This window comes from Anolis sagrei, chromosome 7 (assembly GCF_037176765.1).
Source record: "Anolis sagrei isolate rAnoSag1 chromosome 7, rAnoSag1.mat, whole genome shotgun sequence".
Taxonomy (NCBI): domain Eukaryota; kingdom Metazoa; phylum Chordata; class Lepidosauria; order Squamata; family Dactyloidae; genus Anolis; species Anolis sagrei.
The window spans coordinates 15,892,575-15,908,370 of record NC_090027.1 but is presented as its reverse complement, the minus strand read 5'-3'; the positions used below and the strand labels follow the sequence as shown (position 1 = coordinate 15,908,370).

The 15,796-nt window shown below is 44.3% G+C and overlaps 1 protein-coding gene across 1 annotated transcript; it reads right to left on the bottom strand.

The window, feature by feature from the left end:
- Positions 1-3,511: 3,511 nt before the first annotated feature.
- LOC132782433 (zinc finger and SCAN domain-containing protein 2-like) lies at positions 3,512-15,633 on the bottom strand. Its single transcript, XM_060787232.2, has 2 exons — positions 15,536-15,633; positions 3,512-7,441 (listed from the first exon to the last, which is right to left on the bottom strand). Exon 2 carries the CDS (start codon positions 7,305-7,307, stop codon positions 6,198-6,200), a length of 1,110 nt encoding a protein of 369 aa, XP_060643215.2. The 5' UTR covers positions 7,308-7,441; positions 15,536-15,633; the 3' UTR covers positions 3,512-6,197.
- Positions 15,634-15,796: the final 163 nt, after the last annotated feature.

Below are 15,796 nucleotides of genomic sequence, written 5' to 3'. Positions count from 1 at the left end.
AAACACTGAGCTTAAAAGGAGAAATGAGATGAGTCCGTGTCAATATTTTATTTTTGGAGGCTCTGGCCTATCGTGGACTGTCCAGAGGAGGGTGACTCAAATGATCAGGGGTCAGGAGAACAAGCCCTATGAGGAGCGGCTTAAGGAGCTGGGCATGCTTAGCCTGAAGAAGAGAAGGCTGAGAGGAGACATGATAGCCATGTATAAATACGTGAGAGGAAGTCACAGGGAGGAGGGAGCAAGCTTGTTTTCTGCTGCCCTGGAGACTAGGACACGGAACAATGGCTTCAAACTACAAGAGAGGAGATTCCATCTGAACATTAGGAAGAACTTCCTGACTGTGAGAGCTGTTCAGCAGTGGAACTCTCCGCCCCTGAGTGTGGTAGAGGCGCCTTCTTTGGAAGCTTTTAAACAGAGGCTGGATGGCCATCTGTCAGGGGTGATTTGAATGCAATATTCCTGCTTCTTGGCAGGGGGTTGGACTGGATGGCCCATGAGGTCTCTTCCAACTCTAGGATTCTATGGGAAAGGCTCAGAACAGGAACCCAATGGTCACTTCTGTCCAGAATGAAGAAGAAGAGCTTTTGGTCCGCACACTTTAGGCCAGGGGTCCTCAAACTAAGGGCCAGGGGCCAGATACAGCCCTCCAAGGTCAGGGTCGCTCAGGGTCAACCTAAGTCTGAAACGACTTGAAAGCACACAACAACAATCATAGAATCATAGAATCAAAGAGTTGGAGGAGACCTCATGGGCCATCCAGTCCAACCCCCTGCCAAGAAGCAAGAATATTGCATCCAAATCACCCCTGACAGATGGCCATCCAGCCTCTGTTTAAAAGATCCCAAAGAAGGAGCCTCCACCACACTCCAGAGCAGACAGTTCCACTGCTGAACGGCTCTCACAGTCAGGAAATTCTTCCTCGTGTTCAGATGGAATCTCCTCTCTTGTAGTTTGAAGCCATTGTTCCGCGTCCTAGTCTCCAGGGAAGCAGAAAACAAGCTTGCTCCCTCCTCCCTGTGGCTTCCTCTCACATATTTATATTTATTCCTCTCACATATTTATACAAACTACAAGAAAGGAGATTCCATCTGAACATTAGGAAGAACTTCCTGACTGTGAGAGCTGTTCAGCTGTGGAACTCTCCGTCCCTGAGTGTGGTAGAGGCTCCTTCTTTGGAAGCTTCTAAGCAGAGGCTGGATGGCCATCTGTCAGGGGTGCTTTGGATGCAATATTCCTGCTTCTCAGCAGGGGGTTGGACTGGATGGCCCATGAGGTCTCTTCCAACTCTAGGATTCTATGGGAAAGGCTCAGAACAGGAACCCAATGGTCACTTATGTCCACAATGAAGAGGAAGAACTTTTGGTCCACACACTTTAGGCTGATCTGTCAGTTAAGCAATCCCTCTATTCCAGTGGTTCCCAACCTTGTCTTGATCAGGGACCATTTAGGCAGGGATCACTTGACCAAAGACCGCTTGGACCAGGGAAATGTGTTTTGTGTGTTTTATAGAATGTTTTACATCAGGGGTCCTTCAACTTAGGCCCGGGGGCCGGATACGTCCCTCCAAGGTCATTTACCCGGCCCTCGCTCAGGGTCAACCTAAGTCTGAAACGACTTGAAAACACACAACAATCATAGAATCAAAGAGTTGGAAGAGACCTTTTGTTCAGGCTAAACATGCCCAGCTCTTTAAGTCGCTCCTCATAGGGCTTGTTCTCCAGACCCTTGATCATTTTAGCCGCCCTCCTCTGGACATATTCCAACTTGTCAATATCTCTCTTGCCCAGAATTGGACACAATATTCCAGGTGTGGTCTAACCAAAGCAGAGTAGAGGGGTAGCATTACTTCCCTAGATCTAATCCTATCTCATCAGTCAAAAGCAGGCCCACACTTCTCATTGAAATAATTTTATATTTGTTGAAATTATTCTTTATTTTAATTATTGTATTGTTTTTAAGTGTTTTTTGCACTACAAATAAGATATGTGCAGTGCGCATAGGAATTCATTCATATTTTTTTCAAATTATAATCTGGCCCTCCAACAGTTTGAGGGACTGTGACCTGGCCCTCTGTTTACAAAGTTTGAGGACCCCCGTTTTAGATGATTGTGTGTCTTTAGCTATGTTTTAACCCGTTTTGAGCCATGAAGAGAGGTGGGTAAGAATATAAATTATTACTATTATCACGATTTTCACTTATCGCAAGTGGTGCTGGAATGTGAGGGAACACTGTACACCTGTAAATATAGAGGGACAGTTGAATTGAAATGTCTGATTCAGATGTGTGGCAATGAAAACCAAAGTCATACCCGAAAAAGCAATAGATTATGATCAAATCTCAGTATATATCTAATGACTGAAGCAAAATGTCACAGAGCCATGCAATTGATATATAGGTGGAAAACGATGTCCAAAAGAAATTCAGAGGAAGTATTGAGTCACCTTTGCGTTCAAGAAAGGAGGGGTAGAAATATCATAAATAAAATATTAAACCTTAGCTCTGCCTTTCAGATCTCTGACATTTTGACCCTTGAAATCTCCTTTTTGAAAAAATGTGATTTATTCAGAAAAAGAGAAACAAAGTAATTTTATAATGTAGAATGCTAAAACTGTACGGCTCACTGAGAGGCTACTATAACAGTAAATCAGAAAACACACACACAAATAAATGAATCCTATATAGATACCTTGGGAAGTCGGATCTGGCCACAGTGGTCCACGCTCTTGTTACATCCCGGATAGATTACTGCAACACACTCTATGTGGGGCTGCCTTTGAAGACTGTTCGGAAACTTCAATTAGTCCAGCGGGAGGCAGCCAGATTGCTCACCAGAGAGCATACCACCCCCCCTGTTGTGTCAGCTCCACTGGCTGCCGATCCAGTTCCGAGCACAATTCAAAGTCCTGGTTTTGACCTACAAAACCCTATACGGTTCCGGCCCAGCGTATCTGTCCGAACGCATCTCCCTCTACGTCCCACCTTGGAGTTTAAGATCCTCCGGGGAGGCCCTGCTCTCGGCCCCGCCTCTATCACAAGTGAGACTGGCGGGGACGAGGAGCAGGGCCTTCTCGGTGGTGGCCCCTCACCTATGGAATTCACTCCCCGGGGAAATTAGATCATCGCCATCCCTCCTTTAGAAGGAAATTAAAAACATGGATTTGGGACCAGGCGTTTGGGCAATCTGGCAGATAAATAAAGCACAACGACGACTAATACGAATGGAAAATGTGGAATGAAGTTATGGACTCTGAGTTGCAAACGTTGAACATAAGATTGGTTTTTTATTGACTGTGATATATTTTGATTGTTTTTAACTGTTAAAACTGTTTTAATTGCTGTCTATATTTTATCTGTATTACTGTGTAGGCATCGAACTGTGCCTTTTTGTAAGCCGCCCTGAGTCCCCCCTCGGGGGTTGAGAAGGGCGGGGTAGAAATACACGAAATAAATAAATAAATAAATACATAAAGTAGAGCAACAAACAAACAATTCTAAGAACTTCACACTCAGTTGATTTTACTCCTTTATTACTCGGCTTACATAATCCTATATACAAGGGTTATCTGCAAAGTAAGCTTACAAGGCACGTAGCTCTCATGGGGAATTTTCGCAGGAAAAGTTAGTATCACTGCCATGTAGCGGGAAGACAGCAGATTGGATTAAGTAGGTTACTAAGCAAACTTAACATTCATGCCCACAAAAACGATTGACAGTAAACAAAACTAAATACAAATAACGGTGTTTGGAAATCACCCATGAAGGTATAAATGATTCCTAAATGCGGAGGGTACAGAACAGGTGAGCTCATTTACATACTTTGGGTCAGTCTTTTCGGAGTCAGGTTCAGGGCCTGCACATTTTCACTCATGCGCAATTAAAACGAGGGCATGCTCAAACACACTGACAAGCCTACTATCCCATAGATACCAAGAGTCTTTAATCCTGATAATAAAAGCTTACAGAACAAGATTGTCCCTACAGGGTCAAAATTTGGGATCTAAACATATTATCGGTAATGGAATACATCCAATCAAAATTCCTAAGACAGATGCTGAGGGTAGACATAAGGGCTACCGCTGCTTGTATCAGAGCAGAATTAGAAATATACTCAATTGAAGGACTCGCCAAAATCAGGATCTTCAAATAAAAAAACTGGAAAATGGTAGACTCCTAAAATTATGCTTGGCAGAACAAACTAATGACCAAATTCAAGCTTCCTGGTCTGACCAATTAATATGGTTCCATTTACTATTCACTTGTGAATTACAAATCTCTTCCTTAGGTCATATTGGGGATTTTGAGAAAAGGATAGTAACTCAAAGGACTTTAGATACTGAAGCGCAGAAAGATATAGCCACTTTGTCAAACACAGGCTGCTTGAAGTCATTAGGCCATTTTAAACAAAATTTTCAGTGGCCACTTTACTTAAAGGTTGATATGCCGAGACACTTAAGAATTGCTTTTATCCTATTGGATTACACCAAATCATGGTCTCCCAAAAAAAACCAAAAAACAAACTGGAACCTGGTTAAAGACTATTTTAACTCAATCAATATAGACTTGATAATATGAAATAAAAAAGTCATGAGAAGGTCAATTTAATACAGGGAAGGAGTAGACTTTCCAAATATGTAAAAACAAATTTGGCCTTTTCTTACAACCACCAAAGAATAGAAGGAAGTCCCAACTTCTTTTCTCTTCCTCTATTTTTTATTATTATTATTACCTATTTCATTTTTTCCATATATATATGGAAATAAGGTTTTTTTTTTAAAAAAAACTTTCCTTTCCTTTAACCTTACCCCCCTTTACACCTTTTCCTGCTGACCCTTTTTCCTAACTTTCCTATTCGAAAATTGTTCTCACACTTTCGATGTGCACTATCTTCTCAACTATAAAAAACTTAATAAAAATATTTTTAAAAGAAAAAAAAGAATTGCTTTTACAAGGGCCAGATTTGAACAAATGGAGTCTATGGGGAGACACAGCAGATTTAATCATATTCCACCTGAAGAAAGACTCATCACACCAGAGAATGAATCCACTTTAAATCCAGTTTCTGCCTCCTGCAGAATTCTGAGGTTTGTAGTTTAGGGAGGAGCCTTTAACAGACTCACTAAACTTCAAACCCCAGAATTCTGCAGGAGGCAGAAATCAGATTTAAAGTGGATTCATTCTCTAATGTGATGAAGTAGCCTGTATCTGTGGCACCCCTGAATATAAACCACATATCACAAAGCTGCTGTTTGTACAAAAAAAGTAAGGAAACAACCTTTATGGCCTTTTATTTGTAATAAAATAAGCTGGAATACAGCAGCCAAAACTACATTTTTATCTGTAAAAAGCACCTAAAAAGAGATTAGACTATATTGATCAGATTGGTATACAGTGTAAGGGGGATGAAGACATTTGATGTATATACTTAAGATTAAGGTATATTTTGTTACAGGTAGGCCAAACCCATTTTTTCTCTATGTATCAATATATTTCTGTTTTTACTCGGACTAGTTATATACTGTATGTTGTGTTTATATTTTGTGTTTTGGTAAGGCCAAGTGAAAATTGTTTCATTTCGTTATGGATGGATAATATTAAATCTAGGGTAAAAACAGAGTATGCATAAGTAAGCTGAGAAAAACTATAGAAAAAACACTTATTATACAGGCTTAGAGGAGAAGATTACGGTGGGACAATATAAGAAAACAAAGATCAACGTGAATGCCAGATGACAAGAATTCATTTGCTTTCGGAACCAAAGATATTGTAGTTGGAACACCTTTATATGTTAAAGAATATGTACAATAATACCCTTCCTCTTCACACCTCTGGTGATACAACAGACTCATGTATCAAATTAATATACTAACAAAACTTGATGGTCAACACATATTTTTTACTAACTCACATCTTTTTTTCCTTTTCTTTGTTCCCCATTCCTTTAAGTCACAAAACTGCAAAAATGAAATAAAGTATCATTAAAATAAGAAAAGTTTGAAAACTCTTGTCTTGGAGAGTCTCTCTCTGGGGCCAAATACCGCTGTCCTCTCCAATGTGAATTCTATCTCTACGTAGATTTGAACTCTCAGAGAAGCTCTGTCCACACTCCAGGCACTGATAGGGCTTCTCCCCAATGCGAGTCGTTTGATGTGAACGTAGACCTGAACTATGAGCGAAGCTCTGTCCACACTCCAGGCGATTATAGGGTTTCCCCTCCATGAGTCATTTGATGTGAACTTAGACTACCACGCTTAGTGAAACTCTGTCCACACTCCAGGCACTGATAGGGCTTCTCCCCAGTGTGAGTTCTTTCATGTGTACGAAGACTTGAACTATAAGTGAATTTCTTTCCACACTCCAGGCATGTATAGGGCTTCTCTCGAGTGTGAGTCTTTTGATGTGAATGTAGATTTGAACTATGAGAGAAGGTCTTTCCACACTCCAGGCACGTATAGGGTTTCTCCCCAGTGTGAGTCCTTTCATGCGCATGTAGATTTGAAGTATGAGTGAAGGTCTTTCCACACTCCAGGCATGTATAGGGTTTCTCCCCAGTGTGAGTCCTTTGATGGGAACGTAGGCCTGAACTTTGAGCAAAGCTCTGTCCACACTCCAAGCAATGATAGGGTTTCTCCCCAGTGTGAGTCCTTTGATGTAAACTTAGATTACCATGCTTAGTGAAGCTCTGTCCACACTCCAGGCAAGTATAGGGCTTCTCCCCAGTGTGAGTCCTTTGATGCGCAAGTAAGCTTGAACTATAAGCGAAGCTCTTTCCACAGTCCAGGCATGCATAGGGTTTCTCCCCAGTGTGAGTCCTTTCATGTGAACGTAAATTTGAACTATGAGTGAAGCTCTGTCCACACTTCAGGCATGTATACGGTTTCTCCCCAGTGTGAGTCCTTTGATGTGAACTTAGACTGTCACGCTTAGTGAAGCTCTGTCCACATTCCAGGCACTGATAGGGCTTCACCCCAGTGTGAGTCCTTTGATGTGAACGTAGAGTAGAATTATGAGCGAAGCTCTTTCCACACTGCAGACATGCATAGGGTTTCTCCCCAGTGTGAGTCCTTTGATGTGAAAGTAGATCTGAAGTAGAAGTGAAGCTCTGTCCACACTCCAGGCATGCATAGGGCTTCTCCCCAGTGTGAGTCATATGATGTAAATGTAAACCTCCACTGTTAGTGAAGCTCTTTCCACATTCTTGGCATTCATAGGGCTTCTCCCCAGTGTGAGTCCTTTCATGTTGCTGCAGAGAATCCTTCCGAGTGAAACTCTTTCCACACTCCAGGCATTTAAATGCTTTCTCTTTCATGTCAACAGTGATATGGGTGTCTAATTGCTATACAGATACTTGATTCCTGTTTTTCTTCTTCTTCTTAACGGTAAATGAGGTCAGGAGTTCAGCAAGATCATCACCCTGAGAGGATTTATTCTTCCTCTCTGCACCTGGTCAAGAAACAAAACATCAACCATCAAAGCCAGAAACCTTCTTTACCTCCCAGATTTCCCCCCTTTTCCTTCATTTATTTTATTTATTTATTTACAGTATTTGTATACCACTTTTCTCACCCCTAGGGGAACTCAAAGCAATTCATGGGCCATGTTGAAAATGGAAATAATAATAATAATCATCATCATCATCATCATCATCATCATCTTTATTTATAACCCGCCACCATCTCCCCAAACGGGACTCGGTTAACATGAGGCCAAGCCCAAAAATAATACAACATAATTAGACACAGAAACAACAAAAATACATCATAACAAAACATATAAAATAACAAATTAAATAAACAGAATAAAATAGCATAGTAAAATCAAACACAAAGGGCGGACCAGATGTATGAGATAAAATGTTTAAAAGTTAGAAACCTGGATGAGAGAGAGATAGAGACAGATAGACAGAAAGACAGATTATATATATATATATATATATATATATATATATATATGAATGAATGAATGAGAGAGAGAGAGAGAGGAGCCCAAAAAGGAGGAGCAAAGGGGTTTGCTCCCCTACCAGGAAACTGAGACATCGGGGTCTCAAGCGCATACACAGATATCAGCAAAGCCAAACACTGATTCTTAAAAAAGAAGAACACAGGCTTTCCATACAGGATCCTAGAAATGTCTTTGCCATGAGCAACACAATAAATCCTGACCTGGAGAGATCTGCTCTGAGCAGTTTTCCCATACAAGCCGCCTCACAAATGGGCGAAACAGCCTGAAAAGGGGGAAGATGATAAGCCATTCTTTCCCCATGCATTAAATAAAAACATGGGCCTATAATTATGGCCTCCCAAAAGGAAATCCTAAGAAAACTGAAGACTTTGTGCGTATGTTGGGGGGGGGGGGTGTCCCCTGGATGCTTTTTGGAAGGTGCCTTCAAGTAATAATAATAATAAAAAAACTTTATTTATACCCCGCTACCATCTCCCCAAGGGACTCGGTGAGGCTTACATGAGGCCGAGCCCACAATACATCAATAAAAGCAATAACAAACAACAATACAAAACAGTTAAAATAAATCTCATAAACAAAAAATAAGCAATAAACACTGACAGTAGCACAACAAATGTTTAATAACCTATGGCTGGGCCAAGTGTAATAATTAAAAAATTAAAAAAGTGGTCTCTAAAAGGTCCTAAATGTTCTGTGCTTCTGAAAGGCTTCCCTGTGGAATGAATGCAAACTGACTCCACCTCAACTATCATGCCTGAGAGCTCTGGAATGTCTAAGGCAGGGGTCCTCAAACTAAGGCCTGGGGGTCAGATATGGCCCTCCAAAGTCATTTACCTGGCCCTCACTTAAGTGTCAGCCTAAGTCTGAAATGACTTGAAAGCATACAACAACCCTATCCCATCAGCCAAAAACAGGCCCACACTTCCCACTGAAATACTAATAAGTTTATATTTGTTAAAATTGTTCTTCATTTTAATTATTGTATTGTTTATCAGTGGGGATTTTTGCACTACAAATAAGATATGTGCAGTGTGCATAGGAATTCATTCATTATTTTTTTTCAAATTATAATCCGGCCCTCCAACTGTTTGAGGGACTGACCTGGCTCTCTATTTAAAAAGTTTGAGGGCCCCTGGTCTAAAGGGTTGTGCTTTAGAGAAGGTTAAAGGGAGGAGGGAGCAAGCTTGTTTTCTGCTGCACTGGAGACTAGGACTCAGAGCAGTGGGTTCAAATTATAGGAAAGGAAATTCCACCAGAACATTAGGAGCAACTTCCTAACAGTGAGATCTGTTCAGCAGTGGAACTCTCTGCCTAGAGTGTGGAGGAGGCTCCTTCTATGGAGGCTTTTAAACAGAGGCTGGATGTCCATCTGTTGGGGGTGCTTTGAATGCGATTTTCTTGCTTCTTGGCAAGGGGGTTGGACTAGATGTCCCATGGGGTCTCTTCCAACTCTGTGATTCTAAGCTCTGGTGTTGCTGATAAGATAGGAAATTATTCTACTTTGTTTTATACCCCACCCTCTATCGTTGAGGGACTCTTGATTTCTCCTTCCTGTTTTGTGGTTTCCTGGAACCCGAAAACAAATAACATATAGAAACATAGAGTTGGAAGAGACCTCATGGGCCATCCAGTCCAACCCTTGCCAAGAACCAGGAAAATTACATTCAAAGCACCCTTGACAGATGGCCATCCAGCCTCAGTTTAAAAGCCTCCAAAGAAGGAGCCCCCTCCACACTCCGAGGCAGAGAGTTCCACTGCTGAACAGCTCTCACAGGAAGTTCTTCCTAATGTTCAGGTGGAATCTCCTTTTCTATCACTTGAAGCCATTGTTCCCAGTCCTAGTCTCCAAGGCAGTAGAAAACAAGTTCGCTCTCTCCTCCCTATGACTTCCTCTCACGTATTTATACATATACATAAACATAAACACACACAAACACACTAACTTCCTTGTCACATTATTATTTATTTATTTATTAACTTTATTTGTACCCCGCTAGCATCTCCCGAAGGACTCGATGCGGCTTACACAGGCCGAAGCCACAAAACACAATACAAACACTGACCATGAGATTGCTTACTGTTGTGCTATGGTGCTATATATTAATGTTTTTAATCTGTTAATTATTAATTACTGTTTTTATATTTGTATGTATTTGTATAAGGGCATCGAATTGTGCCGTCTGTGTAAGCCGCCCTGAGTCCCTCCTCGGGGGTGAGAAGGGCGGGGTATAAGTAGCAGAAATAAATAAATAAATAAATAGAAAACGTAGCATCGCAATAACAAAGCAAATCAACAATAAGCAAATAACATAACACCACAATAGCAAGCAAATCAAACAATAAACAAAATAACGACAATGGCAGTACATCAAGACATTATTAAAAACTGGTTCGGCCGGTGCACTGGGGTACAAGGGTTAAAAGTGCTGAAATGGCAGGAGGCACGTAGGGTAAAAAGTGCGGTGTGCAGCGACAATTAGTTATACTAAGGTGCTACTAGGACTTGGGATGGGGATTCCTAGTCTGGGAAGGCACAACGGAACAGCCAAGTTTTTAAATTCCTTCTGAAAACGGCTAGAGTGGGGGCCTGTCAGAGATCTTTTGGGAAGGCGTTCCAAAGTCGGGGGGCCGCCACAGAAAAGGCCCTGTCCCGTGTCCCCACCAAGCGCGCTTGCGACGTGGGTGGGATCACGAGCAGGGCCTCTCCAGATGACCGTAGCGAGCGTGTGGGTTCGTAGATGGTGATGCGGTCACGCAGGTAGGGTGGTCCCAAACCGTTTAGGGCTTTGTAGGTGAGCACCTGCACCTTGAATTGGGCTCGGAAAATAAACGGCAGCCAGTGGAGCTCCTTAAATAGAGGGGTAGACCTCTCTTGATAATGAGCCCCGGTTAGCATCCTGGCTGCTGCCCGCTGGACCAATTGAAGTTTCCGAGCCGTCTTCAAGGGCAGCCCCACGTAGAGCGCATTGCAGTAATCCATTCTAGAGGTGACTAAGGCATGGACCACCCCAGCCAGATCAGCCTTCACGAGGTATGGTCGCAGTTGGCGCACAAGTCTCAGTTGCGCAAAGGCCCTCCCGGATACCGCCGACACCTGAGCCTCAAGTGTAAGCGAAGAATCCAAGAGGACGCCCAAACTGCGGACCTGTGGCTTCAGGGGGAGTGTAACCCCGTCCAACACAGGCGACCACCCTATACCCCGATCCGGTTTACGATCGACCAGGAGGACCTCTGTCTTATCGGGATTGATCTTCAGCTTGTTCCTCCTCATCCAGATCGACACAGCGGCCAGGCACTCGTCTAGCACCTGAGAAGCCTCCTTGGAATTAGGTGGAAAAGAGTAGTAGAGTTGTGTGTCATCCGCGTAGAGATGGCACCCAACTCCAAAACTCCGGATGACCTCTCCCAGCGGTTTCATGTAGATGTTAAAAAGCATGGGCGACAAAATAGAGCCTTGCGGGACCCCACAGGTCAAAGGCCAGGGGTCAGAGCAGGCGTCTCCCAGCTTCACCATCTGAGTTCGTCCCTCCAGGAAGGACTGGAGCCACGACAGAACCGTGCCCCCAAGGCCCATCCCGGAGAGACGACCCAGAAGGATACCATGATCGATGGTATCGAAAGCCGCTGAGATGTCCAAGAGAACCAGCAGGGTCACACTCCCCCTGTCCAGCTCTCTGCGGAGGTCATCCACCAAGGCGACCAAGGCTGTCTCGGTGCCATGACCAGGCCTGAAACCAGACTGTGACTGATCTAGGTAGTTGGTATTGTCTAGGAAACCCTGGAGCTGAGAGGCGACCACCCTCTCCAGCACCTTACCCAAAAAGGGGAGTTTGGAGATCGGCCTGTAATTATTTAGCACCGTGGAGTCAAGGGAAGCTTTTTGATAAGTGGGCGAACCACGGCCTGCTTCAAATTAGATGGAAAAATCCCTTGCTCCAACGATGCATTGACAATCGGTACAAACCAGTCAAGCAACCCCCCTCTGGCTGATTTAATGAGCCAGGATGGGCATGGGTCTAGAGATGAGGTGGTCGCTCTCACAGCCCCAAGAATCTCCTCCACGGTTTCAGGAAGAACAAGCCTAAAAGAATCCCACAAAATTGGATAAGCAGGTGCCTCCGTCACCTCTTCAGGCACTGCGATGGAATTGGAGTCGAGCTCGAGGCGTATCTGGGTGACTTTATCTGCAAAATGGTGTGCGAAATCGCGACACCGAGCTGTGGGGTCGTCAGGGACCTCCTCCGCCGCAGGTGGGTGGAGGAGTTCTCCCACGACCCGAAACAGCTCCGATGATCTATTTGCTGCAGATGCTATACGAGCGGTCGTGAATGACTTCCTGGCCACCCGTATGGCCACAGAGTATGCCTTAAGAGAGGCTCTAGCCCGTGTTCGGTCGGACACATCTCGAGATTTCCTCCATTTGCGCTCTAGCCCCCTTCTCGTATGCTTCATCACAGCCAGCTCCTCGGTGAACCAAGGAGATGGCCTGTCACGACGCAACGAGATGGGGCGTTCGGGTGCGATCATATCTAACGCCCTGGCCATCTCCCCGTTATAGAGAGTTACCAAGGCGTCGATAGAATCGCCAGGCTCCAAGGCAGGAAGAACCCTAAGATTCCTCAGGAATCCATCCGGATCCATCAGTCTCCTAGGGCGGACCATCTTAATTTGTCCTCCACCCCTGTGGAGGTTTAGGGTCGCAGTAAGTCTAAATGTGATCAGGTGATGGTCAGACCATGACGCTGGAAGGATGTTTTGATCTTCCACTCTGATCAATTCGTCGTCCGCCACAAAGACAAGGTCGAGAGTGTGCCCAGCTTGATGAATCCACTTTAAATCAGGTTTCTGGCTCCTGCAGAATGCTGGGGTTTGTAATTTAGTGAGGCTTTTAAAAGCTCCTCCCTATACTACAAACCTCCGAATTCTACAGAAGGCAGAAACCGGCTTTAAAGTGGATTCATTCTCATCACTGACGCTTGAAGTCCAGGCGTCAGCGGTGGCTGGGAGGGCCTTCACACAATTAAAACTCATGCGCCAGCTGCAACCGTACCTCATGAAGTTGGATCTGGCCATGGTGGTCCACGGCAGATTGAATTACTGTAATGCACTCTACGTGCCCTTGAAGACGGCTCAGAAATTTCAATTGGTACAATGGGCGGCAGCCAGTTAACTAACTGGAACAACTTACAGGGAGCGGTCTACCCCCCTGACCGCATTTCTGTTTATGAACCCACGTGATCTCTTCGATCATCTGGAGAGGCCCTGCTCTCGCTCTCACTCCCGCCCCCTTTGCAGGCGTGATTGGTGGGGACAAGGGAGAGGGCCTTCCCTATGGTGGCCCCCCTACTCTGGAACTCACTCCCCAAGGATATCAGACAAGCCCTCACATTGGTAGTCTTTAGGCGGAGCCTGAAAACGTAGCTGTTCCAGTGTGCCTTCCCTGAATAAAGGAAACAATGCCCTGCTCTGATCAATTCCCTGCAAAATGGAATTCCTTGCCTCCCTATTTGAGAGCCATGCGTGACTCAGGGCATTTTATCCTAGCACTTAAGACCTGGCTTTTTACTAGAGCATTTGACCCATGTTAATTTTAATATTTGTATGTATGTGTTTTATCCTGTATAATTTCTGCTATGTAAATCACCTGGAGCATCTCGGATGGAGGGCGATTAATAAGTAAAAATGATGATGATGATGAAAATGTCCTCAGAAGCACTTTAATTACCTGTTGGATTGGTCTCCCTACATTATTTTTAATACCCTCCTGCTTAGATACATCCTACTGTTCACTTCCAGTGTTCATTTAAAAAAAATTATTACATTTGGCCCGGCCATAAGGTTTTATAATTTGTGTGTCATTGCTTATATGTGAGTCATATTAATTGTATTGTTTTATTTGCTTGCTGCTTTGTTTTTACTGATGTGTTGTTGGGCTTGGCTTCATGTAAGCTGCCCCGAGTCCTCTTGGGGAGATGGTAGCAGGGTATACATAAAGTTTTTATTACTATTACTATTAATAATAATAATGTGATGGGGTCCTAAGCTACAACACACAATTCTAAGAAAACAGCAAGGGCAAACCTTGGGAGGCTTTTAAATAGAGTATAGATGGCCATCTGTTATTTAACATCTATATGCGACCACTTGCTCAGCTGGTTCGAAGTTTTGGGCTTGAGTGTTATCAGTACGCCAATGACACTCAGCTGCTGCTGAAGATGGAAGGCTGACCGGACTCTGTACCCGACTGTTTCCATCAGTGCCTCGAGGCCGTTACTGGATGGCTGAGTGCCAGCAGGTTGAGGGTGAATCCAGCAAAGACGGAGATCCTATGGCTGGGTCGACCGGGCAGTGGTGATATCCAGCTGCCTACCCTGGATGGTGAGGTGCTACGCCTGTCACCATTGGTAAAGAGTCTGGGAATCCTTTTGGACCCTCTGCTGACGATGGAGGCCCAGGTATCCGCCGTTAGCAGAACTGCCTTTTTTCATCTGCAGCAGGCTAGATAGCTGGCCCCCTTCCTGTCCAGGGACGACCTAGCTACGGTGATCCAGGCCACGGTCATCTCAAGACTAGACTACTGTAACGCCCTCGACATTGGCCTTCCTCTGTCGGTGATCCGGAAGCTCAAGTTGGTACAAAACGCAGCTGCTCGGCTTCTTGCGGGAATTCCGATGAGATGCCACATAACCCCAATCTTACTGCAGCTGCACTGGTTACCAATTAAGCACCGGATCACTTTCAAAGTGATGGTACTCACCTTTAAGGCCTTGCATTGTCTGGGGCCGATGTACCTGAGGGACCGCCTCACCCCCTACCAACCCCAGAGATCCCTCCGTTCTGAGGACCAAGATCTATTGGAAATTCCCAGTGTCAAGACCTTGCATCTAACAGGAACCAGATGCAGAGCCTTCACAGCAGTGGCACCATCACTCTGGAACACTCTGCCACCTGAAGTCCATACCTTGCGGGACTTACCAGCTTTCCGCAGGGCATGTAAGACATACCTGTTTCGACAGGCTTTTAATGTTTGATATTGTTGTTTTTAAATTGTTTTAAATTGCCCTTAAATTTTGTTAGATTTTAGCCATTCTTGTAAGCCACTCCGAGCCCCAGGGGGGTGGTAGCATATAAGTTTAAATAATAAATAAATAAATAAATAGTGTGTCATTGCTTATATGTGAGTCATATTAATTGTATTTTTTTTTTGCTTGCTTTGTTTTTACTCTTGGGGAGATGGTGGCAGGGTATACATAAAGTTTTTATTACTATTACTATTAATAACAATAATAATATGGGGTCCTAAGCTACGACACACAATTCTAAGAAAACAGCAAGAGCAAACCTTGGAGGCTTTTAAATAGAGGCTAGATGGCCATCTGTCAGGGGTACTTTGATTGTGCTTTTCGCAGGGGTTGGACTAGATGGCCCATGTGGCCTCTTCCAACTTGACGATTCTATGAAGCCACTTATCTAAACTGATGCCAGTGCTACTCCCGCAGCAGTACTTTTGCATTCAACTACTTTTCCCTATTTGTATTTCCTCCGTGAGATTCTGCCATATTTCCCCTCCTTTACCTCTTTCCTTCCTCTTCGCCCTTGGCTCCAATGGACTCCTCGCCTCCGTCTCTTCCGCTCAGAAATGGCGCCGGCGGAAGGGGCAGGGCCTGAAGTGACGTCACCTCCCCTTCCTCCCCTTCGGAGAATTCGTAGAGACCTCTAGGAATCAAAAGGGGCGGGACCTCTGCGGAGCCGCCACACTCCTGATTGGCCGGCTAACTGGCGCTCCCGGCCGCGCCCCACCCTCCCTCGCGATCATTTGCATATTTAAAGGAAAAG